The sequence below is a fragment of the Urocampus carinirostris genome, chromosome 12, assembly GCF_059441175.1.
Source record: "Urocampus carinirostris isolate Australia breed hairy pipefish chromosome 12, RoL_Ucar_1.0, whole genome shotgun sequence".
In the NCBI taxonomy this organism is placed as follows: Eukaryota; Metazoa; Chordata; class Actinopteri; order Syngnathiformes; family Syngnathidae; genus Urocampus; species Urocampus carinirostris.
In genome coordinates, this window is record NC_142360.1 from 40,393,843 (window position 1) to 40,419,161 (window position 25,319).

General features: G+C 40.9%; 2 protein-coding genes across 2 annotated transcripts in view; both read left to right on the top strand.

Moving 5' to 3' along the window:
• The window catches only part of LOC148355956 (importin-13-like), a 54,577-nt gene extending 38,013 nt beyond the window's left edge, over window positions 1-16,564 (top strand). Inside the window, exons 18-23 of the mRNA XM_088349065.1 lie at window positions 2,832-2,884; window positions 5,854-5,920; window positions 11,992-12,050; window positions 12,127-12,216; window positions 14,347-14,528; window positions 15,810-16,564. Coding sequence (XP_088205191.1) covers window positions 2,832-2,884; window positions 5,854-5,920; window positions 11,992-12,050; window positions 12,127-12,216; window positions 14,347-14,528; window positions 15,810-15,906 — 548 coding nt within the window. The 3' untranslated portion in view covers window positions 15,907-16,564. The remainder of the gene's footprint in view (window positions 1-2,831; window positions 2,885-5,853; window positions 5,921-11,991; window positions 12,051-12,126; window positions 12,217-14,346; window positions 14,529-15,809) is intronic.
• Window positions 16,565-21,358: 4,794 nt separating this feature from the next.
• pfas (phosphoribosylformylglycinamidine synthase) overlaps window positions 21,359-25,319 on the top strand; it is a 36,796-nt gene continuing 32,835 nt past the window's right edge. The window contains exons 1-4 of the mRNA XM_088349921.1: window positions 21,359-21,557; window positions 22,926-23,045; window positions 23,225-23,360; window positions 24,861-24,966. Of these exons, the coding sequence (XP_088206047.1) occupies window positions 22,928-23,045; window positions 23,225-23,360; window positions 24,861-24,966 (360 nt within the window). The 5' untranslated portion in view covers window positions 21,359-21,557; window positions 22,926-22,927. The remainder of the gene's footprint in view (window positions 21,558-22,925; window positions 23,046-23,224; window positions 23,361-24,860; window positions 24,967-25,319) is intronic.

Below are 25,319 nucleotides of genomic sequence, written 5' to 3' on the forward strand. Positions count from 1 at the left end.
AGGCGGCCCGCGGGCCAGATCAGGCCCGCTAAGGGATTGAATTCGGCCCGCGAGACAACACTCAGAGAAGCGCAAGAGAAAAACAAGCTGCAGGTTGAAATATGTCAACTTGATGTTGCCAAAGAATGGTGCCTCGAACAAAGACACTGTACTTGTATATCTTTTTCTTTTTTTCTCCCTCTCTCCCTCTTTTCCAACCCTTTTCTCCCATTCTCTGTCTCTGTCTCTTTCACTCTCTTTTTCTCTTCCTTTGTCTCTTTCTCTCTCTGTCTTTTTTAACTTATTTTTCTCTAACTTCCTTTTTTTTCCTTTTCTCACTTTTCTCTTTCTCTCTTCCTACCCTTTGCGCTTTCCTTTCTCTTTTTCTGTCTTTCTATTTCTCTTTGGATTTCTTCTGCTCCCTTTCTTTCCCCCTCTCTCACGACTTCTCTTTTTATCTCTTTTGTTTCTCACGCTCTCTCCCTCTTTCTCTTTCTTTGTCCCGCCCTCTCTCCTTTTCCCTCCCTCTTTCTCTTATTTCTTTATCTCTCTTTTTCTTTCTCTTTGTTCTATCGTGTGGCCCCCGAGTTCAAATGAGTTTGACACCCCTGTTCTAGCGCTTCTCTCACTGTTGTCTCGCGGGCCGGATTGAAACCATTGGTGGGCCTGATCTGGCCTGCGGGCTGCTTGTTTGACACCTCTACGTTAGTCCTTGAAATGGTGTCCTTTCAGTGTCTATCCATTGGACAACTCTTCCACTAAAATCGTCAAATGATAACCATATATATGGTGATTATTTCCAATTGATGATAACTTTTAAGGGAGGTGACGAAATCTGAAACTTTGCCGACTCATTTCACACAGAGTGTTCATCTTTGGAGCAAAGCAGGATTTAGTGAGAAAGCCACCAACGGACGCTAGGACCTTCCCCTGAAACATGTTCATACCATAATCTTTGGTTGCTAGATATAGATAGATAGATACTTTATTCATCCCTGTAGGGAAATTCACACTTCCAGCAGTATCCTTGTGTTGTTTATTAACAGATGAACAGGATGGCCTCGGGGTGCTGTGTTATAGTTTAGCAACAGCGGAGTGGATGACGTCACACGCTAGGCCAGGGGTAGGGAACCTATGGCTCGGGAGCCATATATGGCTCTTTTCATGAGTGCGTATGGCTCCAAAATAAAATGTAACTATTGCACATCTCTCTGTGGCGTTCCAAAGTCAAGTGATTTCATCCCGATTTTGGTCCATATAAAGCCGAAGCGACTTCATGCAGAAGTTCGATAAGAAACCATTTCAACTGATAAATAAAAATGCTGGCAAAGGATTTTGATTGGGTGAGCAGTACAGGTGGGCGGATCCTTCCTTCTCTCTCTCTCGCTCAGCGCAGTCTACACCCAAAGTGAATATGACCATATGCTTATCGTTTGCAGCCATTTGTGACATTTTTACAAAAGAACTTTGCATGCACATTGTTTTGAAACCGTTAATAAGGACAAATTTCATGGAAAAAAATGGCCTCAACACTCTTAACTGAAGGTGGAAGACAAATTGTAATTGGCGTATTGACATTGATTTGAGACACAGGATTTGGCCCTATTTTCCATTTCATACATTTGATTAAATCATCAAATGACACACAGTGAAATAAAATGTGCTGAAGAATTAGCTTTTTTCTAGAGAGCGTGTTAGGCAGTTTTTGGAATTTTGTCTGAAAATATATGGTGTGGCTCTCTCAATTTCTTCCTAAAACATTTTTTGCTTTTATGGCTCTTTGGGTCAAAAAGGTTCCTGACCCCTGCGCTAGGCCAAAAGTTGGACGTCCCTGCAGCAGATGGAAATCTTGGTGCCCAGGGTTACACCGCCTCGTGTTCACGTAGATAGCGAGTCCGCCTCCTCTCCGCTTCTCGCAGGCTTTTGTGTCTCTGTCTGGCCTAACAGCGCTGAAGCCGGGTAGCTCCACGTTAGCGTCCGGGATGCTAGACGTGAGCCACGTTTCCGCAAAACACATTTCCCATGATTACAGACGGTACCGAAGGCTTATAACGCCACTCGCCGCTTAGCTAGCTCTGCATCCACGATAGGGCCCCCTCATCACGCCGGCACAAGAATTCTTCAGGGCAAGGATTCGATTCCTCGAATAAACGCATTTTTGTGCATTAAAACCCATGTCCATAGGATAGAAAGTCATCCAAGGTGAAGTCGTCAGACGGGAGGAAAAACACCATAGATAGAAGCAGACACTTAAGACAAGAAATCACAAAAAGAGTGAAATGACACAGAGCTGCTGGAAAGGCTGCCGCCCGCGGCGGCGCCTATGATGTCAAAGTTTATGATATATTACATAAATTTATTATATAAAAGTTTTAGAATTTGGGTATTGTATTCATTTTCTGAAAAAAAACATTGTACTTTCCCCAAAGTCTGTCATAGTTGTGTTTCAGGGTGAAGGCGCTAAGCAAAGAGGTGTATTTCTCCCCTTTACTCCAAAGCGTCACAGTAACAGAGGTGCCTCCTGGGTTCCCACTCCAAAGCCACTTTTCTTTCTTAGGTTTCTTCCGTTTCTCTCTTTGTTACGTCTTATATCGTCTCCCGCCTATGCTTTTCTTTCTCCTCCCAACAGTCCGCCACTGCTTCACACGCTCCCTAAAAAAAAAAAAACACCGCCTTCCCTTTTCCCTCCCGACCTCCCCCCTTTGTTCCTTACTCACATGTGAATGATTTCAATGAACTACTTTTGAGTTCTCTTTTGAGTTCCACATGACTGTTGAATCTGTTCCGTTGCTGTTTGTATATTATTCTTATTCTCTTTTGATTTCTTAAGTTTCATCTTTATTATATTTTAGGACCCAGGGATCATCCTGATATTGTTGATTCATTTATGCAACTCCAAGCTCAGGTGTGTTTTTGGTTACTTATTTCACTCACTTTTGGGTTTCTCTCTTCTTCTTTTTTCTGATTCCTCTCTGTCTTCTCCCTCTCCCTTTTGTCGACATTATCGGAGCTTAAAATGTCATGTTGCATATGGTGAGCTTTATCTTTGGTGCACAGCATTATAGGGTCACCTTGCCGCTAAAACGTGACGGTAGGGTAGTCGTACAGCACTAAAATACAGTAGCAATCTTATTTCTCACATTTTTAAAAATGTATTTAATAAACACATAAAAAAGCCACGTTTGGAAACTGAAGATAAACATTTTTTACGAACTCTTTGGTCAACAACTAATCAAAAACTAATTTATGGTCAACTTTAATCATTCGAATTACTGTACGGCTTGAAGAGAGGTAGAATAGCCTCCATCGTGAGGAAATTTAGGAAATTGCTTATCAATTATTTATCTAGTGCAGGGGTGACAAATTTGATTTAGTTAGGGGCCACATGCTAGAAAGAAATCTCTGGGGCCAGACTAGGTGTGAGAGAGAGAGAGGTAGAGAGAGAGGTAGAGGAATACAGAGGTAGAGAGAGGTAGAGGTATAGAAAGGTAGAGGTATAGAAAGGTAGAGGTATATAGAGGTAGAGAGGGGTAGAGGTATAGAGAGTTAGAGAGAGAGAAGTAGAGAGAGAGAGGGGGGTAGAGAGAACAAGGTAAGGAGAGAGAGAGGTAGAGAGAGAGAGAGAGAGGTAGAGAGCGAGGTAGAGGTAGGTAGAAGTAGAGAGAGGTAGAGGTAGGTAGAAGTAGAGAGAGGTAGAGAGAGAGAGAAGTAGAGAGAGGTAGAGAGAGGGGGGGTAGAGAGAACAAGGTAAGGAGAGAGAGAGGTAGAGAGACAGAGGGGTAGAGAGAGAGAGGTAGAGAGTGAAATAGAGGTAGGTAGAGGTAGAGAGAGCAAGGTAGAGGTAGGTAGAAGTAGAGAGAGAGGGGGAGAGGTAGGAAGAAGTAGAGAGAGGTAGAGAGAGAGAGAGCAACAGAAAGGGGATGAAGAGTGAGAGAAATAGAGACCACAATTGAGAAAAGGGAAAAAAACTAAAATAATAAAGGTCAAATGAATGAGCGAAGAGAAAAAGAAAGTGAGGAAAAGGGTGAGAAAGTGAGAAAAAAAATGACAGAAAGAGGAATGAGAAATAGAAGACAAGGTAGAGAACGAAAGAAAGAGGACTATAGACAAAAAGAAAGAGCATGAAAGAAAAATAGAGGGAGAAAGAAAGATTAAGTAATACTACTAAAGTTGCTCTGTGGGTGGCACCTGGCTTCGGTGACATCAAGTGGACATATTCAAAATCGCAGCCCATTTTTCTCTTGTGCTTCTCTGTGTTGCCATTTTGACACCTGTGATCCTTAAACTCGGTTTAAATGATCTAAATCGTTGACATTTAATCCTGACAGTAACTATTTACTGAATTCTGCAGTCCATAAAAATTTGCTAAATGTAAAATATATGCTACAAGTCTGATAAAGAGCTGGTGTATTAAAAAATACAAAGCTTTAAAGGTACATTAAGTAATATTTGTCGATCAGATGTCACTGTATTGTCTAATGCAAAACCAGAGCCAAATGAGCACAGCTTAGCAGCAAGATGCTAGAGAAACATGGCAGCGTCTACTACATATGATACAGCTATGTAAAATAAATACAAATTACTCCACCTATGAATATACAATGGCACGATACCTCATGTATTTTTGTCTAATATTTGAATCAAAATAAATAAAATAAAATTTTTGGTGTACCGTACCACTAGGAGGCACTAAATGGTAAACAAAGTCCACAAGTCCTGTGTATTTGTGACGCCCTTAATCACAAAAAGTCTCAAAGGGCTCAACCGATTATTGCAAACTACAGACTACTATGACACCATCCCCTGATCTAAAATTGACATGAGGGCAAGGAAAAACTCAAAAACATGTCAAGTCATGTGTATTTGTGACACCCTTAATCACAAAGAGTCTCAAAGGGCTGCACAGACCACGGACTATCGCAAACCACTGACTATTATGACAGCATCCCCCGATCTAAAACCTACATGAGGGCAAGGAAAAAACTCAAAAACATGTCAAGTCCTGTTTATTTGTAAGCCCTTAATCACAAAGAGTCTCAAAGGGCTGCACAGACCATAGACTATGTAGACAGCATCCCCTGATCTAAACCTACATGAGGGCAAGGGAAAACTGAAAAATATGTTAAGTCATGTTTATTTGTGACACCCTTAATCACAAAAAGTCTCAGAGGGCTGCACAGACCACAGATTATTACAAACCACAGACTATAATGACACCATCCCTTGATCTGCAACCTACATGAGGGCAAATAATACACAAAACACACTGTCCCTTATAAACACCTCCACTTTTTAAAATTCCTAAAAAAATAACACCAAAAAGGGGTTTGATTTAGCTCTGTGTGCCTCATTCCAGCCCATAGCAAATCAAAGTCCCAAAAGAATTCATATTTAATAATATTAATCACTTGTCTGTTACTCAAAGAACGATTTCCCTTATTACCGTCTCCATTCTTCTTATTTTTTCTATTTTTGGATAGACGCGACCTCCATCTTTCTCCTCCTTTCCTCTTCCTGTCTCCTTTCCTCCATCCTGAATGAGTTGTTTATAAGATTTGTTTGTATTTCGCACACATCGATTACCGACACACTTTTGTTGCATATTCCACCAAAAACACACACATTGAAAACAAAATGGCAGCCCAAAACCACCATCGCCTTTACTTTTCTATGATTTCAAACTTTTAGTTGCAATTTGTTTGTTATACCTGCGGAGTTGTACATCAGAGCATCTCTCTCTTTGAGTTTTTGGGAGATGCGGCCTGATGGTCAGATCTGTTTTCAGTTCCTCTTTGCTGTCAGATGTGACTACTAGGCAGGTGGGATAGGAAGTACTTTTCGCCGAGTACACGTAATATTTTCCTTTCTCGGCAGGCCCTCAAACGCAAGCCCGATTTGTACTTATCCGAGAGTCTGGACGTGAAAGCCGTGTACCACTGTGGTAAGTTTCTGCTGTTTGGTCCAAATTGGGGATTCTCAGGAAGCAGAGATAGTAGAATATACAGCTATTTCAAAGAAAAAAAAACTAAACATCCGGCCAATGTTCCCTCTAAGCAATTGCGCACTACCCGGAGTTTTTCCGCGCACAAGAAAATCTAGCCAGCTCACAAAAATCAGGGCTCCAAATTGCTAATTAAGAAGCCAATTAAGTCAAAGTTACAGTGCATGAAAGTAAAAATACACCGGTTCCCCTGACGCTGTGTTCTAAATGCAGTATTTGGAAGTCAAGGTCGAAGTAGAACGAAGTTGAGTAAAGTCAGTAGAGTTTTTGGAGAACCGGCTTCTTCAGCTCGGCTCACTGAAAAGGACCAGCTCTTTCGGGTCCTAAACGGCTCTTCAGGTTGTTTTTGCTTCTTTCATCCCAACACGACCAAATATTATGCAAAATTGTGCACAAAATGACTTAAAGGAAGGAGGGGAAATAGAACAAAAAACAAAAAATACCAAAATGAAAAAGTAGTGAAGAGCTGGGAAAAAAAAGAAAAAAAGGAAGAGAAAAAAGAAGGAAAAATACAGAAAAAGCCAGAAAAAAAGAAAAGAGAGAAACTAAGTAAAAAAAGAGAACAAAAAGAAAAAAGTAACAGGAAAAAATAAATGAGATTTTTTAAAGGAATTTAAAAAATAGAAAAAAAAAACAGGGAAAAAGAGGAAAAAGTTTGTGTTGCATTCAAATAATTTCCAATTATATCAACTTAATCTTGTTGCCAACAATGTATTTTCACTAAAAAATGTGATTAAATACAGTTCTGTATCATGCAACCGACTCAATAAGCCCCCAAAAATGTTAGTATTATGCGTCAAAAGATACCAGGAATAAAAAGAAATGGAAATCTTGTGTAAGAATTGTTGTAAAAACGAATGACGTTTGTAGGCCGTAAAACCTTTGCAATAATACATGAGTCAATTCATTCAAAAATAATTTTGCATTGCCGGAAACTCAGTAAAATGTAAATGTGATGTCAAGTTTTGGACATGTTTGATAATGACTTAGTTGCCACACTTGGGATTGCCGTTGCTCACTGTTGTTTCAAGCGTTGCTCACCGACTTTGTGTGAACGCTCTGACCTCTGGAAAATGACAGGGAACATTGGTAGAGAGTTTATTTCCCATGATTATGGACGGTACCGTAGGCTTTTAACGCCGCGTACTGTACTAAAAGAAATTCGGCCCCAAAGTATTAATAATCAGGGTTTGCACAGGCGCGTAATATCGCTATAAATGGTCAGAAAAATGGTTGAATTTTGGGTGAAGTGCTTGAAAATGCTTGAAATTGTTGCCATTACTGGTTTTCTCGGCAGTCTGACTCTATAGACAAGTGTTTTTCAACCTTTTTTGAGCCAGGGCACGTTTTTTTCCATTAGAAAATTTTTGCGACACACCACCCACCAAAATTGTGATAAAATGACACTGGAGAGTATCTTTAATTACAACATAATTCATAATACCCCTAGTTTTTACAGCACAGACACTTGACAATGACACACTATTTGCAAAAAATGATTCATAAATGTTTTATACAATTATTAAAAAGTGACATTGAATCATTTCTCATGGCACACATGACGATCTGGTTAAAAATCACTGCTATAGACGAAGAAATAAATGAAGATTTTAAACTGTGAGCACGCCTACTCTGGTGGCTTGTTAATATGGCGTTGTCATGTGAAGCGTCACTGCCCTCTACTGGTTGCACCCAGGAGGACAGCTCGATTTAGAAAACCTGGTATTTTGGCTCCCCTGAAAAGCTGTCTCTTTTGGCTCCCAAACGGATCCTCAGATTTTTTTATTTTTGGGCATATATTATCCATAATAATAAAACGTAATGCATCAATTTATTTAGTCATTAAGAATTTCAAGTGTTTTGCAGGGGATCCCTGGAAAAAAAAACACAATATATAAATTAAAATAAAATATTCACAGATCTACAAAACAAAAATTGTAAAACAATGTTTTTACACACTGAACAAATTTAAAGGGGTGCAACAACACAAAATCCCTGAAAATGACAAAAAAACAATAAAATAATCATCAAAATATGAGCTCTTCAGTGCTATAAATAAATAATAAAATACAAACAAAAACTATTTTCGATTTTATTTTAACCAATTTACACAGTTCCTTTGGAAAAACAAAACACCAAAAATATAAATTGAAGTAAGTAAAACAAAAAGCAGAAGATTAGCACTCTAAGATTGAAAGATTGAATGCACTCTGCTTCGAAGAAATTCAAATCATTAAAATGAGTCCAAATTAACTCATTTTTCTACTTTTGATAAATACAGTACCGTATTTTCCGCACTATAGGGCGCACCGGGTTATAGGGCGCATCCCCCAAAAATAGTTTTTGGTCCTATATCTTCCATACATAAGGCGCACCGGATTATAAGGTGCTACAATGGGAACGTGGACAAAACAGTCAGATAGTTCAGTCCAACTGATTACCCCCTTAACATTCCCAAAGCTTGCAAAGAAGCAAATACGTGTCGTAGACACGTGCGGATGCGGTGTCCGTACCATGTCACTCGAATGCATCGTTTCAAATATCATTCGGAAGGTTAAAGTCTTGGGATTCAAGAAATGCCAACCATTCCTTAGTTTCTTTTTTCTTTTTCGCTCGCAACTTTACTGTGCATATGACAATAAACACTTGGAATTGAGTTTAATTTAAAAATAGACACTCCATTCCATCCATTATCTGCACCGCTTATCACAGAAACATCGAGTTCAGTCTGAAACAAGATACTGGGAAAATATATAGCCAGGGTAGCTCACCGAAGTCGTTGTGTTCAATAATAATGTGCAGCCGTGGTCCTCTTATATCCGTGAGTTTAGTAAATCCAGGAGAATAAAATATTTACAAATACAGAATAAAAAAAAAATGCTTTCTGTATGCCGTCAAACCACGTGCTATACGCGTTCACCTTTTTCGGCCAATTGCAGGCTTTGTTTTGCCGCTTCAGCCAATGCCAGCCTGTAAATGATAAAAAGGATCCGCCCCTTGTCCTCCGAATAACTTTAGCCAATAGTGATCGATTCAAATGATGATTGACACATTGGTTAGCCAATGAAACGCCGGTAAATAAATCCCAGCATACACCGCGGACTACTTGGCGTTCGGGGGAAAATCGAGTCGGCGGCTGCAAGTTAGTTGGAAAACTTAATGTTGATCCATAAATAAGGCGCACTGTATTATAAGGCGCATGGTCAGCTTTTGAAAAAAATGAAGACTTTTAGGTGCGCCTTATAGTGCGGAAAATACGGCACTTTCTTTTTGTCTTAAACAAATGTGACTTATTAAATCTGTACATGCATTGCTGATGCAGAATGGTAGAATTCATCTCTGTTTATAGCAGACCATTCACACAGAAAGATCATAGTTAGAAACAGCTCAAAATAGCACTAAGTATGCGCTAGCACAGGGGTGGGCAATTAATTTTTATCAGGGGCCGCATGAGAAACCTGAATTGTGTCAGAGGGCCACACACTTTCTTTCATTGTAAAATGCTCAAATTAAATATTTTGAATAGCTGATGCTGATAATCAGAAGAATATAGCACTCTGTAAATATTTATATTAGGCTATGTGAAATTGTCGTGTATTGGTTAAATAAGAAAAACAATCATTGAACCAGTGCAATTTATTTTTAACTTGTTAATTTCCACAAACAATAACTTTTAATGTTCTTCACCTCATGTCACCTCTTCAGTGAGAATAATCCAGTCTGTTCTGGGCTTGAACAAGAGCATTGAAATCCGGCGGAATGTCTGAAGTGGCTATGCGAAGGACAGCTGAGAGGTGGTCATCAGTCATGGAGGATCTATGTGTGGATTTATTAAACTTCATAACTGAGAATGTCTGTTCACAACGATAGGTAGATCCAAAGAGGACTAGGATTCTCTGAGCATGCTTCCTCAGGTGTGGAAAGTTCTCCTCTTTGAGGGAGGAGTAAAAATCCAGCAGTGAGACTGACTTGAAGTGATCTGCCAGAAGTGTGTCAGACTGCAGATCTATGAGTTCCATCTGAACTTCACTTGGCGCATCATCCACACTGCATTTGAAGGGAGAAGAGACCATGTGCATTTCACTCTCAAGAGTTTTGAAATCTTGAAATCGCCTTGAAAACTCTGCATGCAATGTTTCTAACATGGTTGAGTACTTTTGGAGGTGATCGCCTGATCTTTTGGCTTCCTTAAGTGTTGGCAAGAAGGTCAGAATGTTGTCCTTCACTTGGCTTGAGAGAAGCTGCAGTTTTCTCATAAAAGCCTTCACTGCACTGTACATCTCATGCACAAAAAGGCCCTTGCTCTGCAGTTTGACATTAAGTTCGTTCATTAGTGCAGTCACATCCACAGTGAATCCGAGGTCTGCCAACCAGTCTTCATCTGAAAGTTCTGAGACGTCATGACCTTTCTGAACACAGAACTCCTGAATCTGGTCTCTCAGGTCCCAGACACTTTTCAGAATTTTGCCAAGGCTGAGCCACCTAACAGTGCAGTAATAGCTTATGTCACCATGTTCAGCCTCATTTTCCTCCAACAAAGCAACAAACTGTCTGTGATTTAAAGCTCTCGCTCTGATGAAGTTAACTATTTTAGTGACAGAATCAACAACATGTTTCATTTTTAACACTGTCTTACACAACACTTCCTGATGTATGATACAATGCAAAAATGTCAATTTCTGATCAGGGTTCATTTCTGTCACTTTATCCTGCATTCTCTTTAAAAGTCCAATATTTTTCCCGACAAGATTTGGACAACCATCTGTTGTCACACCTGCAAGCTTGTCCCATTTCAGTCCTAACATGTCCATACATGCATTTACCTCTCTGAACAAGTCATTACCTGTGGTTGTCCCTTTTATTGACTGCATGGCTGCCAACTCCTCCGTGATTTGAAAGTCTGCGGTTATCCCACGTAAGAAGATGAGCAGCTGGGCGGTGTCACGTATATCGCAGCTCTCATCCAAAGCCAGAGAAAAAAAGTCAAAGTCGGCCGCTCTTTTCTTCAACTGAAGCTCTAAATTTCCCGCGATGTCCTCAATCCGCCTCGTTACAGTGCGTCGGGAGAGTGAAACGTTCTCAAACGCGCCCTTTTTTTCTGGGCATATCAGCTCAGCAGAGTCCAATAAACACTCCTTAATGAACTCTCCGTCGGAAAATGCCTTACTTTTTCTGGCGATTTTATGAGAAATTACATAACTTGTCCTGACGGCTGCATCTCTGGAAGTGTGAAGTTTAGTGAAAAAACCTTGTTGGGTTTGTAGTTTTGCTAGCAATGCATCGGACTTTCTTGCACGCTCTTCACCAGACAGGTTTCTGTATTCATCTTCATGCTTGGTCGTGTAGTGGCGACTCAAATTATATTCTTTAAACACAGCAACCTGTGTACCACAGACTAAGCACACTGCTTTACCTTTAATTTCTGTAAAGAAATATTTGGCAGTCCATGTCTTGTTGAAAACACGGCATTCGTTATCAACTTTTCTTTTCTTGGGGTGTGCCGACATCTTGAAGGGTACCCTGGCGAACAGTATCACCTTCACTCACTCAAGTGTATACGCGCGTGAAGGCGCTACGTCTATGACGTGTATATGTAGTCAAAATAAAATTTCAAAATAAAAGTTTATTTTTTTTTTTATGGTGTATAATTGGTCCTACGCGGGCCGGACAGGGACGTACAAAGGGCCGGATGTGGCCCGCGGGCCGTAATTTGCCCAGGTCTGCGCTAGCAGCAAAATAGGGGCATTTTTTTGATCGCCGTTGAATTTTCTTCCTTGGAAAAATTGAAAACATTGTCCTTGAAAGCGTTTTAAAAGTGCTTGAATTTAGCCATGAAAAGGGTGCACAAACCCTGGCTACAGAATGGAATTTGTGTTACAAGTGTCGAAGGGTGAGACTAGTGTGCCAAAGATATTTGACAAAAAGGCTTTCTGTTTTCTTGACACAAAAACCTGCTTCGGAACTGTTTACCAGAAACTATTAAATTTGTGATATATTTTTTTCCAACACAGGGCTTCTATCACTTAAATTTCCCGAGGGCCCGACCGTCAAATCCACATGTCTCTTCTTTGTGAGTGTGCACATTGTGGTGGTATGATCATTATAGAGCGATATGACGCATTATATTTGTATGGTGTATTTTTCAGACGGAGCTGCTTCCGCGCTGTTCCGATGTGCCCCCCGTGGCCGGGCTTCTGCAGGAGGACGGCAAGCTGCTGATTCAAGCACTTTTGGAGGTAATGATTTGTAGCAGTCGTGCTTGAAATCCTTAAATTATTTTTAATGTTGTGTTTCAAGGATTAGAAAGTGTTTGAATTTTGGGTGAAGTGAAAATCTTGCCCACACTGCTCTCTGGTGGCTTTGCGTTGCCATTGCATTTCTTCTCCCCCTCTTGATTTATGGCTGCTGGCATGAGTTTGTATGGCATTGTCCTATGAAGCGTCATTGCCCCCTAGAGGACAGGTGGATGCTACATTTAAATAGGGCACTATGAAATGTGTATTGGTGCACGGATTTTGTATCATATATGGGCCTTGCAAAAAAAATGAAGGTAGCGTTTCCCAGTGCTAAATTGTGATAGGAAGAACTTCCTGCAACTGAAAATTTCAGCTACATATTACTGTAAATATTACCCATTCACATTGGATTATTTTTTTCAAATAATGATACGAGAAAAATTGGAAAATTGGCTTTGAAATGTTCATGAAAAAGGTGTATAAACCCTGAAAATCCAGTGTGGCTTGTACAAACACAAATAAGAGTTGTAAATCAGGTGCGCTCTGTAGTCTGGGATTTACGGTAATTCGGAATAATCCTTATTATTCTTCAGTGTGAAATTAGCCAAGATGTGAATTATTTTAGGAGGATATCAGTCATCTCCAGGGTTACTTTAAAAATGTAAACTAATAAAGTTACCAGTTACCTGATGAAAAAATGTCATCAGTAACGTCATCCGAATACCATAATAATGCAGTAATGTAATTTGATTACTATTGGATTACACCAATATCATATATGCTAATGAAAGACAAAATAAACAATGAAATGACTAAAAATCAGGACTCAAAATGAATTTCCTAGCAAACATGGCCAGAATTCAGTGCATGCGGGTTCCTTCCGCGGTGTGCGGTATTTCAAAGTCAATGTCAGCGCGTCATTGAGCAAACAAAAGTAAGCACGCATGTGACCTCGAGTTTTTGTGCCAGGAGAGGAGGGAATGGGGAATAGAGAGGCAGAGGGGTCATTGGAGAAAATTCACTGTAAGCCTGATCTTTTTCTTCTTATTATTTTGAAGCAGAAAAAAGTATTCAAAAATTACAAAAAACAAGGAAAGGAAAAATAAGAAAAAGCTAGAATAGAGAAGTAAAAAAAAGAAAGAAATAAGGGAAGAAACAAACAGAAGAAGAAAAGTAAATTTAGACAAATGAAAAAACAAGGAAATAAGAAACAAAATCTTTGTTCGGTTTGGAAATTTCGGAATTTCGTTTCGTTAGGCAATTTGCCTACTCGGCAGCCTATCAGAAGCCTGCATCGAATAACTAAAAAAATGGAGAATTGGTTAGGAATCGAGCCAAAACCTCAACCCCAGAAGAAAGATTCAAAAGAAGCTAACATAATTCATGACGCTACAAAACGTAAACGTACATTAAAAGCATCGTAGAAAGAGGAGTTCACGTGGCTTGTAGCAGACGACGCAACGCAAACATTGCATGAATGAAGACGAGTCAATACAGGTACATACTGAAAGCAGATGGAAAACAGCCATGTCATATCCATGCAATGAATGTTATAAGTAGATTTATAATAAACATAATTTGAAAGTGTTGTTCTGTTATGTATTCTGATGATCAACCCTTAATGCTTTGCAACAATGTTTTTGCAATGAGTCGTCTTATTGTGTTTCAAGTTGTGAAAAATGGGGTAGGGAACTTTTCAGAGTTGTGAAATGAAATGATCTGCATTTCTATAGCGCTTTTCAAGTCAAGACTTCCCAAAGCGCTTTACAATGTGCTTCACATTTCCCAATAGCGGCCGTGCAGCCATGTAAGGCGCTAACCTGCATATTGGGGGTATTAAGGGTTCAGTGTCTTACCCAAGGACACTTTGACATGTAACACGGAGGAGCCGGGACTCGAACTGCAATCTCTTGATCCCAAGACGAGCGCTCTACCTCCTGAGCCACTACCGCCTTGTCTGCACTGGTGTCCGCTAACCTTTTGCCACGAGTTTCGGACTCTGCTGCAACGGAATATATTTCTTTCTTTTGGTATCCTAATAACATAAGGCCGTCGCACGTATTCCATGACTCCCCAACACCGGTCATCTCAAACCTTGCGAAATGTTTCCATTTTGAACATTTCTCCCAGGGTATCGGTGGCGGGGCTTCTCGGAACCTGATGGACCATTTCGCTGAGGTGCTATTCAGCCTGAACAAGCACTGCTTCTCACTTCTCACCGTCTGGCTCAAGGTGGCGCTACAACCGCCCGGCTTTCCCTCATCACGCGTCACCTCCACACAGAAGGATCACTTTTCCCAGCAAATACTCAGGTGCCGACACTGGCTTTTTTATTTCCTGTTTATTTGTTTGGCCCTTAATCACAAAGAGTCTGAAAGGGCTGCACAGACCACAGATTATTGCAAACTACAGACTATTATGACGCCATCCCCGGATTTAAAACCTACATGAGGGCATATAATCCACAGATATTGTCAACATAAAATATAGGTTATTCATATGCTGTAGAATAGAAATGTATTTTAAGCTTAGATTTAAACATTTCCACTGAGGTTGCAGAGCAAATCTCAGGGGGAAGAGCATTCCTCAGCACTGAATGGAGAAGGCTCTCTTAACCTGCAGATTTCTTCTTGGCTCTTGGGATCACTAGTAGACCGGCATTTTCAGAGCAAAGGCTCCGGACCGGAAAATAGGGCAAAATTCAATCTGAAAGATATAAGGGAGCAAGTCCATGCATGATTTTGTATACGACCAACAGAAACTTCAAATCACATCTTAAGCTAACAGGGAGCCAATGCAGTTGAGCTAAAATCTGAGTCTTGTGATCAAACTTTCTTGTCTTAGTTAAAAGCCTCGCTGCAGCATTATGTACCAGCTGAAGGCTCTTGATTTTGGACTTTGGGAGACCGGAGAGTAGTGCATTACAGTTATCGAGACTTTGAAGAGATGTTAGCTTAGCCGTTAGCAGTAGGCCTGATGAGAAGCACCGCTCTTGCCTTCTCCCAGATGCTGCCAGAGCCGCTTCTTGAACCGGATAATAATCCATAAAGCACCTGTCGGTGATCACACGATTTAATCGATGAATTTATTTTCAACGTAACGAGCCGCTAAAAGCTAGTAGTCTCGATGCTTCCCAGTTTGTTATGACTGAGCATGCCCACACCGGCTATTTGACTGACTGCATACGCCAGCCTATCAGATTCTGGCACACAGTCACACCAGCCAATCACAGTCGCGCAGACACCCACATAAAGCCCCTCCCTAATCTGTTCTCGCGGTGTGCTGTCTAACAGAACACAATGCACAAAATGATGTCAATGACAGTAAAGGAAAAATCAAACTAGTGCGGGGTCTTTGTACTGGTATTATAAATACAATATATAATAATGTGTTCATAATTTCACACATAAGTTTCACCAGAGTACAACTCGCACCACCGTCCAAAATATATAAAAAAAAACTGCGATTTATAATTTATAAAATACGGTAATCGTTGCAGCCCTTCAGGCTCGTTTATTCAATTTTGCAAAGTCATGGAAAGTTCAACATTAACAATTCTCTTTCTATCTTCCATTTTGTGTCTACACATGAAGAGAGCGAGTGAACAAAAGGCGAGTGAAGGAAATCGTCAAGGAATTCACGCTCCATTGCCGAGGTCTGCACGGCACGGAATACGCCGCCGAGTACTGAACAAAAACCCTAGAGGGGAACCATCCGACGGGGAACCCGGGACGACCGGGACAGAACACGGAACTCCATTTAACGGACAACCACCCCTGTGGCTTTTAGGAAGGCTTTTTTTTGTAACGGTCCTCTTTCAGCTTTCCCAGCATGCCGACTCGTGTTCCCTCCAAGTTCCTTTCACCGCAAGATCCCTCCGAATGGCCCAGAGATCCATTCCCAGGGGTCTGCTTTTCCTCGATCTTCCTGTGGTTTCCCGGTGATTATGAAAATGGTATCGTAACGTAGCTACTAGACGTTCTCATTCGGGACGACTTATATATAAATCCACGTACATTATGGACAGGTGTTGGGAGGAAGTCGCGCTGCTGCTACGGAAGAGAGAGAATGGCGTAAAAGTCAGATCTGGCACACTCTGACACCTAGCCAAATGATCAAGTCCCGTGTATGTATACTTGGCTTCCTAGAATGAAGGAGAAGGGAACTGTGGGACAAGGCCAAGGGTGGGGAAGCTGCAGTCCTAGGGAGTCTAAGAAATCATGTTTATTTCATTTATCAGCTCTCAGAGGATAATAGATTATCCATAAAGTGCGGAATCCGGCCAAAAAGGGGATATATTTGTGAAATTGGTGTTTGTACAGTGCATCACGATGAATAGCGCTTTCCCCATCTGTTCAGAGGTTTTAGGATTTAATCTGGTCGCAGTTTATATGTCTTGATTCTCAAAGATCTATACCGTATGTTTCAGACTATATGCGCACTGAAAAACCCCTATTTGTCTAGGAAATTGAAAGTGCTCCTTATAACCCGTTGCGCTTTATATTTTGCGGAATACAGTCGATAAGATCGAAAATGCGTACGGTATTTATTGGTGTGCGTCACAACGCGAGGATTTACGGTATTTGAGCGGCAATCGTCGCTGGCCCGAGTCGTAAGCAATTGTATGCAACGGGATTCGAACTTGTGTCGTGGCGGTGAGGGCACCGACACTTTTCCACTGGATCTTCAGTGGGAGAGGTGACATGGAAAGGCATGAGAATTTAGCTTATCACATTATTTTTACTCGCGTTGCCAGAAACACTTATTAGCCAAATGTATGTATGATGGTGATCTCATTTGTATAGTACATTCTAAAAGTTTAAACAGCCACTTCTTCACCTCAACAGAAATTGAAAACAAAGTCTTTTGTACGCATACATAATAAACTGAGAGATTATTGACACACGGTTAAAGAAGTAGAGAGACTATTTAACCTATTAGAATGCACTATGCAAATCAGTGTTTCTGGCACTGTTTGTAAGACGGAAACGGAAAACCGTCTTTCAACAAAATACTATACTAGATGTTTCACGTACGTATACATAATAAACAGAAGTTATTGACACGCGGCTAAAGAAGTAGAGAGACTATTTAACCTATTAGAATCCACTACGCAAATCAGTGTTTCTGGCACTGTTGGTAAGACAGAAACTGAAAACAGTCTTCAACAAAACACCGTAAAAGCTCTTTTCTGTACGTATACATATTATACTAAGAGGTTATTGACACGCAGGTCAAGAAGTGAAGAGATTGTCTAATATAACAGAATGCACTACGCAGATCAGTGTTTCTGGCACTGTTAGTAAGACAGAAACAGAAAACAGTCTTTCCACAAAACACCGTATAAGCCCTTTTCTTTACGTATACATATTATACTAAGAGGTTATTGACACGCAGGTCAAGAAGTGGAGAGACTGTTTAACCTATTAGAATACACTACGCAAATCAGTGTTTCTGGCACTGTTATTAAGACAGAAACGGAAAACAGTCTACAAAATACTATACAAGCTGTTTACGTACATATACATAATAAACAGAGAAGTTATTGACACAGGGTTAAAGAAGTAGAGAGACTATTTGACCTATCAGAACGGTTAAAGAAGTAGAGAGACTATTTAACTTATTAGAATGCACTAGGCAAATCAGTGTTTCTGGCACTGTTAGTAAGACAGAAACGGAAAACAGTCTTCAACAAAACACCGTACAAGCTCTTTTCTGTACCTATACATATTATACTAAGAGGTTAATGACATGCAGGTCAAGAAGTGGAGAGAATGCACTATGCAAATCAATGTTTCTGACACTGTTCGTAAAAAGAGTGATAATGAAACATCCTAATGCGTTTTGCTATGTCAACTGTACCTTGAGTGGTGAAATCGTGGAGCCCTTACCGCTGCGATACAGGTTCGATTCCTGTTTCTCACATAGTTTTGCGAATTATTCTGATTTTTGTGGGTATGGACTGATTCATCATTGCACTATTCCATGCTGCCGAATGAATACGATAGCTCTCAATTGGACCCCTACCTTTTTCACCAATAGTCAGCTGGAATTAGCTTCAGATACTACTAACCCGAATGAGGATAAACTCAAAAATGATATCAAATAGTGTCTTGACATTTGACGCTATGCTAACATGCCAAATTCAAGCTATTAATTGCTTACGTGCTGAGAATTAATGGCAACAGTTTCCCTACCCTTGGACCGCTCGTACAAATAATCCAAATTGTGCATATTATTCGTCATTTGTGCAGCAAATTTAGATTGTAAGTGTTCATAGCTGCATCTTTAGCCACTTGTCCAGTGCACTTACTGTATATTGGACCTAACAGGACACACGCATAACCTCCTCATTTTTCACACTATTTAAAAAAAAAAGACTTTTTAACAAGTTCATATCTTTTCATGAGACTGTCACGGACGGGTTTTCCGGAAATCCGGAACGGAGGATCCAAAAGGATTAGAGCAGTGGTTCCCAAAGTTGACCCGGACCCACAACCTCAAATTTCTCCAATAATGTAGTGCTGGACACAGCTATGCCATTCTGGTACCATGAAATAATCGGAGTGTCTCGCATGCTCTTGCTTTTTTTTTGCGTAATGAAACAAAACTGGTTAGGGCAATTCTTATATCATGATTATCTTCCAGACGATATTTTGTTGGAGTTGAAAACTCCGCCTCACACTTGTACGGAGTAACAAAGGGAACATAGTCATTCATGGCGGATTTTTGTCAGTTTTGGGGACAGTTCCAACCCCTGGCATCAAATTGTTCTCTTATTTTCTTACTTTTAATGACCAGTCTTCTTCTACTTCACCCTGTCGATCAAGTTTGAGTCGACACTTCGAAACCATTCGTGCAGCACAAATCACAAAGTCAGGTCCACTTCTGCCTCTTGTGCCACGCGTCTTCTCTCTTTTTCTCCCCGCTATAGTTTAGTATTATTCATTACTCTTAATTTCTTACTTTTAACGACCAGTCTGTTCTCCTACTTCACCGCGTCGATCAAGTTCGAGTCGACACTTCGAAACGATTCGTGCAGCGCAAATCACAAAGTCAGGTCCACTCCTGCCTCTTGTGCCACGCGTCTTCTCTCTTTTTCTCCCCGCTATAGTGTAGTATTATTCATTACTCTTATTTTCTTACTTTTAACGACCAGTCTTCTACTTCACCCCGTCGATCAAGTTCGAGTCGACACTTTGAAACGGTTCATGCAGTGCAAATCAAAATCAAAGTCAGGTCCACTCCTGCCTTTTGTGCCACGTGTCTTTTCTGTCTGAATCACTCGTCTGGGCTCCAAAATAGGATTTATAAGATGTGGGAGGTAAAAAAAAAATTTTCAGAAAAAAACTTTTTATTATTACTCTGTCTCTGTTTTTCACCCCATGGGGTTCCGTGCACCCCACTTTGGGAACCACTGGATGAGAGGGCAAGAATACCAACCAAGAAGATCATCATCAGCAATCAAATGTATCTACTCCCACGCACACTCTAATCCTGCTGTCTTATCCGAGGTGCCTGCAGAAATGTAGCATGTGTTTGTGTTTAGTAGGGGAGGGAAGGAAGGTTTTGGGGTCTTTGGATTTGAGAAGGACTGGATCCTCGGATGTGTGAGATGAAATAAATGGTGGGTGGAGAATCAGGAAGGGGTGGGGGGGTTGAAATGTATATTGTTTTTTGTACCTTGGCTTTAATTTATTAAATATATATGACTGCAGATTCCTGGTGGTGTTTATTAGCATCATATAGAATTGTCTTGATTGTCATTGATATCTAGGTCTTAAAGCATTTTACACATTGGACTATTAAGGATTTTATACGATCGAATACAAATTACATTTAATGCAAAAGATATTCACTGACTGGGCTGTGGTGTGGTCAGGGCACCCTGGTGGGAAATGTTGTTTACAGGAACGGCGGGAACGGGACGTAAGGCTGATAAGATAATCAGCACATCCAGACGCTGGTGACGCAGAAAGGCCCCGATGACGTAGAACGCTCGGTGTTGTTTTGAGTACCACAGACATCGGGACTCTTTTACGTGATGGTGAAGCCCAGGGGGCTTCCTCGGCGCGCCCGTGGGAGGAGTCGGCACGCCATTATGCGGGGAGAAGATGACCAATAGGAAAAAGCTAAAGGACTTGAGAAAAAGGCTTCCCAGACTCCAGGATGACCAGATCAAAATGGATGTTGCATTACTAAACAATACAAATAATTAAAGTATAATATGAAATAAAAGGATGACCAGGTTGCAATGGATGTGGCATTAACAAATAAAATTAAGGGGTAGGGAATATAAGCATTTGCTTCTTGCTACCCCTTTCATTATTTTGTTAAGTTATTGTTTTTGTTCTTTTTTTTATTTTGATGTTTGAATGACGTTTTCATTCATTCAAAATGTATAATAATTAAAGTATACAAAATTAAAAAAAATACAAATAAAATTAAAAAGAATAGCCAGGTTGCAGCGGATGTAGCACTTCAAAACAAGCAGTGGTTAGCGCGTGTGCGGCACAGTTCTGAGGTCGTGGGAACCTCCTGCTTGGGTTCAAATCCAGCTACCGGCCTTACTGTGTGGAGTTTGTATGTTCTCCCCGTGCTTGCGTGGGTTTCCTCCGGGCACTTTGGTTTCCTCCCACATTCCAAAAACATGCATTTCAGGTGAATTGGCCGGTCCAAATTGTCCCTAGGTGTGACTGAGCGAGTGAGTTGTCTGTCCCCGTGTGCCCTGCGATTGGCTGGCAACCAGTTCAGGGTGTCCCCTGCCCACTGCCCGGAGATGGCTGGGATGGGCTCCAGCCCCCCCGCGACCCTAATAAGGATAAGCGGTACAGATAATGAGATGAGATGAGATAAACTATAGAATATTTGTTTTCGGCTCGCTACAGTTTAACAGTACGGGTCAGGTGTATCGACATTTCGTTCTGTGTGCATTGTTACAAAGAATGACAATAAAAGTAAATTCTTCTTCTTCTTTTAACCCAATGAAATATGACAAAGAAATCTCAGAAATTCGATAATAATTGACCATTACCCTGATTAAATAGGAAAAGGTGTCCACTCCAATCAATTTTCCTCTGTTTAAGCCCCGTGATGCGTTCAAGTCACAAGACTGTCCCAAACCTCCCTCCCTTCCCCTCCCTCCTCCATTCTCGCGCATGCGCACAGCGTCATCTCCCTGTCACCGGGACAAGTCCACGCGGATGTCACTCGCTTCCATCCTTTACCGCAGCCCACCGCAGACGACCGGCGTCTGCTCTCCTTTTCCTCCCTTCTGCCGTCCAAACATCACCCCCTGCCTGGGTTCAAAAGAAGAATAAAAGTCCTTTGAACACTTTAAGGTAAGTTAACTCACTTTTGGAGGGGGACGTACTAAGCTAACAGCTAATTAGCTTTACTTGCGAATGGCGCTCTATTCAAAATATTCTTATTACTTTTTCCTCAATAACACTCTTTATAGTTGTTCGTTAACAAAGTCTAGTCGGAGAAACGAGGTGAAAGTTTGTGTTTTATTTCTAAAACATAACTTTTTACCGTCACGTGTTTTCGAGTTTGTGTTTAAAGTTGCTATCACGTTTTCACACCGATACAGGGTTTGTATGGATGCTTGAAATCCTCCGAATTGTTTGCATTATAACATACCTGTCGCGCTCCAGGGCTCCATGCCCTTACAAATTGTCGTAGTTTCCCTTACAAAGAATCTTGCACCATATTTTTTTTCAAACGTGTTTATTTACGTAGTTTACCATGTTATATTGTACGTGTGTTTCGTTATATCATATATATTGCTGATTAACATTTTGTTGTGAGATACTGAGTTGCTCGACATGAGTGAGGTTTATTATAAAAAAGTTCAAAAATAAAGTAGTTTGGACATTCACTGTAGAAGGAAAAAATACATGCAAATAGAATTAAGTAGAGGGCAGCACGGCGGCGCAGTGGTTAGCGCTTGTGCGGCACAGTTCATGTCATGGGAACCTGTCGTGGGTTCAAATCCAGCTCCAGACTTTCTGTGCGGAGTTTGTATGTTCTCCCCGTGCTTGCGTGGGTTTCCTCCGGGCACTCCGGTTTCCTCCCACATTCCAAAGACATGCATTTCAGGTGAATTGGCCGGTCCAAATTGTCCCTAGGTGTGAATGAGCGAATGAGTTGTCTGTCCCTGTGTGCCCTGCGATTGGCTGGCAACCAGTTCAGGGTGTCCCCTGCCCACTGCCCGATGATTGCTGGGATGGGCTCCAGCCCCCCGCGACCCTACTGAGGATAAGCGGTACGGCTAATGAGATGAGATGAGAATTAAGTAGAATAATACATTTTTCTATTCAAATTATGAATTCATTTTCTGCATTCAATTATTGTTGATAATATACTGATTAAAGGGATAACCACTAACCTGTCTTTTTTTTCATTTTCTCCTTTTATACTTCCTTTTTTCTTCACATCTTTTTACATCATCATTCGTAATATAATGCATCAAAGCAAGTGAGCGGTTGGAGAGCCGGCTCTCTTGAATGAGTTGAGCCGAAAAAGCCAGTTCTCTAAAAAGAGACTGACTTCCTTTCACTACACAACTACCACATGAAATCCGTGGCGGCAGACGCGTGCGCACGGTAACATCAAACCGCTCGCTTCGTCTGCCTCCTGAGCTACTGCCGCCCTGTTGTGCCTTCTGTCACTCTTGAAAATATTTCATCGTTTTTTGTTTGTTCCAGCAATGGCCGTGGTGAAATTTTACGGAGGTGAGGTGAAAGGCAGAAGCGTCCGGCAGGCGGCCAAGCTCTACCCACAACTCTCCATCTCCTCAGAGCTTTGCTACAATGTAGAGCTAACAGGTGAGTGCTAAATGCATGTCAAATACCGGACATTACAGAGCAGACATCCAGGTCTTCACTGCTGTTCTTGCGAATCTGAGAAATGGCGCCGAGATGCTTAATTTTTGTTTGTTTTTTTTTTTTCAAAAAATGATCTTTGTACATGAGGCTCTTTCTAAAATGATTTGTTTGTGTGATAGGAAGCGAGCGTCTGAGTGCAGAACACAGAGAAATCCTGCTGTGGTTGTTCCAACCTCCACTGCAGACAGAAACGCTGAGTGAGACACCAAAATTGAAAGAAGGCGATGGCGCTACGCTGGTGGAGATCGGACCCAGGTGCAAAAATTCTTGACTTAAGAGCACAACAATAACTTCAGTAAATAATAATGCATAACATACAATTCTATATCTACCCTGGTCATATCCCTCAAGAGGGCTGACCGACAGCAAGACCAACACATGCAATAACAAAGAAAATTAAAAAAGGGAAAAAGTAGCAAAAAAACAACAAAACAAAAAAAAATGGGGGGGAATTGGGGATCCTCTCCTCTCTCTCTACTCCCTAAGAGACAGCAAAGCAAAAAAAGGAGGGCAAGAGACCGAAAGGTCTCGCAAACCCTAGTTTTAGGGTCACTAAATGTGAGAGGATGTGGAAGTAAAGCCACTGAGTGGAAGAGAGAGGAGATCAGAAGGATGATGACTAAAAGGAAGGTTGTTTATAACATAAAATACTCCGTAAAAATTTACTTGAACCGCTACAATTTACTGGACACATATATATATATATATATATATATTAATAATAATAATAATTTCCTTTGTATTGTCATTCTTTGTAACAATGTACACAGAACGAAATGTCGATACACCTGACCCGTTGTAGCGAGCCGGTGCAGCCGCAGCCATATATATAATTTTTTATATTATATAATAATTTTAAAACAAATTCACAAAAAAATAATAAATAAATCTTGGTCAGAGCAGGAGGGTTCTCCTGCTATTTAACCATGCAAACCAGTACTATTTGTTTCATGTGTCGGAGCTAACCTCGACCCCAAAAACTCTCCTGGAGCGGGATGGGCCAAGACGGGTTGTACTTGCCCAAGACACACCACATGAAGTGGTGCCTCTACGACCATCACATTAACGGGATCCGTGAACCAGGAGATGTTAAATGACCAGGCCTAGATTTCAAACTCATAATGCATGTGTACAAAAGTTAGACTGATAAAAGAATATTGAGTTAGCAAGAACAACATTTATATATTCTCAAATCAAGTGAAAAGTCCGGGCTCGGACTGGTTTGGGCTTTGATACCCGTGGGCCCAGGTCTTGGTCGGGCTCGATTTTTTTTTTAAAGGCCTGGTATTACCTCTGGTTGTTAGGCGCCAAAAATTTCGGAGCAGGCCGTATATTGGCCCTGCCCCAAAACAGACAACAGAGCAGAGAGAGCCTTCTGCTTTACTGTGCCCTCTCAATCACATACACACGATTTCCCAGAAATAGTTGGAGTTGCCCTGACCCAGCCAAAGTCCTGTCAGTAACGCACCTTCCAGATGTATCTACTTTTATTCCACAATACTATGTTACTCTTGCGTTATTACCAGGTTGCAATCATTAAAAGTCGGGTTGAAATGGGATAGAATGGGTTAGAAAGCAATCTCCTAAAAATCTTAATAATAATTAGTCAGCTACTTTCAGAACCACACTGATCTAAAACTTTGAAAGAAACCAAAAAGTATTCTTTTTTTTTTTTTTTTTTTTTTTTTTTTTTTTCACCAAGCATGTTCAAAATGGTTGTAATTGAGTATTTGCCTTCCTGGTAACTCCACTCAGGTTGAACTTCTCCACTGCCTGGTCTACCAACGCCGTTTCTATCTGCCATAGCGTCGGCCTCACTCATGTCACCCGGGTCGAGTTGTCGCGGAGATTCCTCATCAAGGTGAGAATGCCTTCAATGAAGAACGTTTGTTTGTGGCTTTCTATTTCGTCACAGGACAGAAGAAAACAAAAGTAATCGAAATATTTGCACAAAAACAGCTGTTCAATGTTGTGATATAATACATAGATAGATAGTTTCTTCATCCCCGTAGGGAAATTCACACTTCCAGCAGTATCCTTGTGTTGATTATTAACAGGATGGCCTCGGGGTGCTGTGTTGTAGTCTCTGTCTCTCTGTGTCTATATATCTATATCTCTATCCCTCTCTATTTCTATATATCTATATTCATTATCGTTTAACTTACCGTAAATTCCGGACTATAAGCCGCTACTTTTTTCCCCAAATGTTCAGCC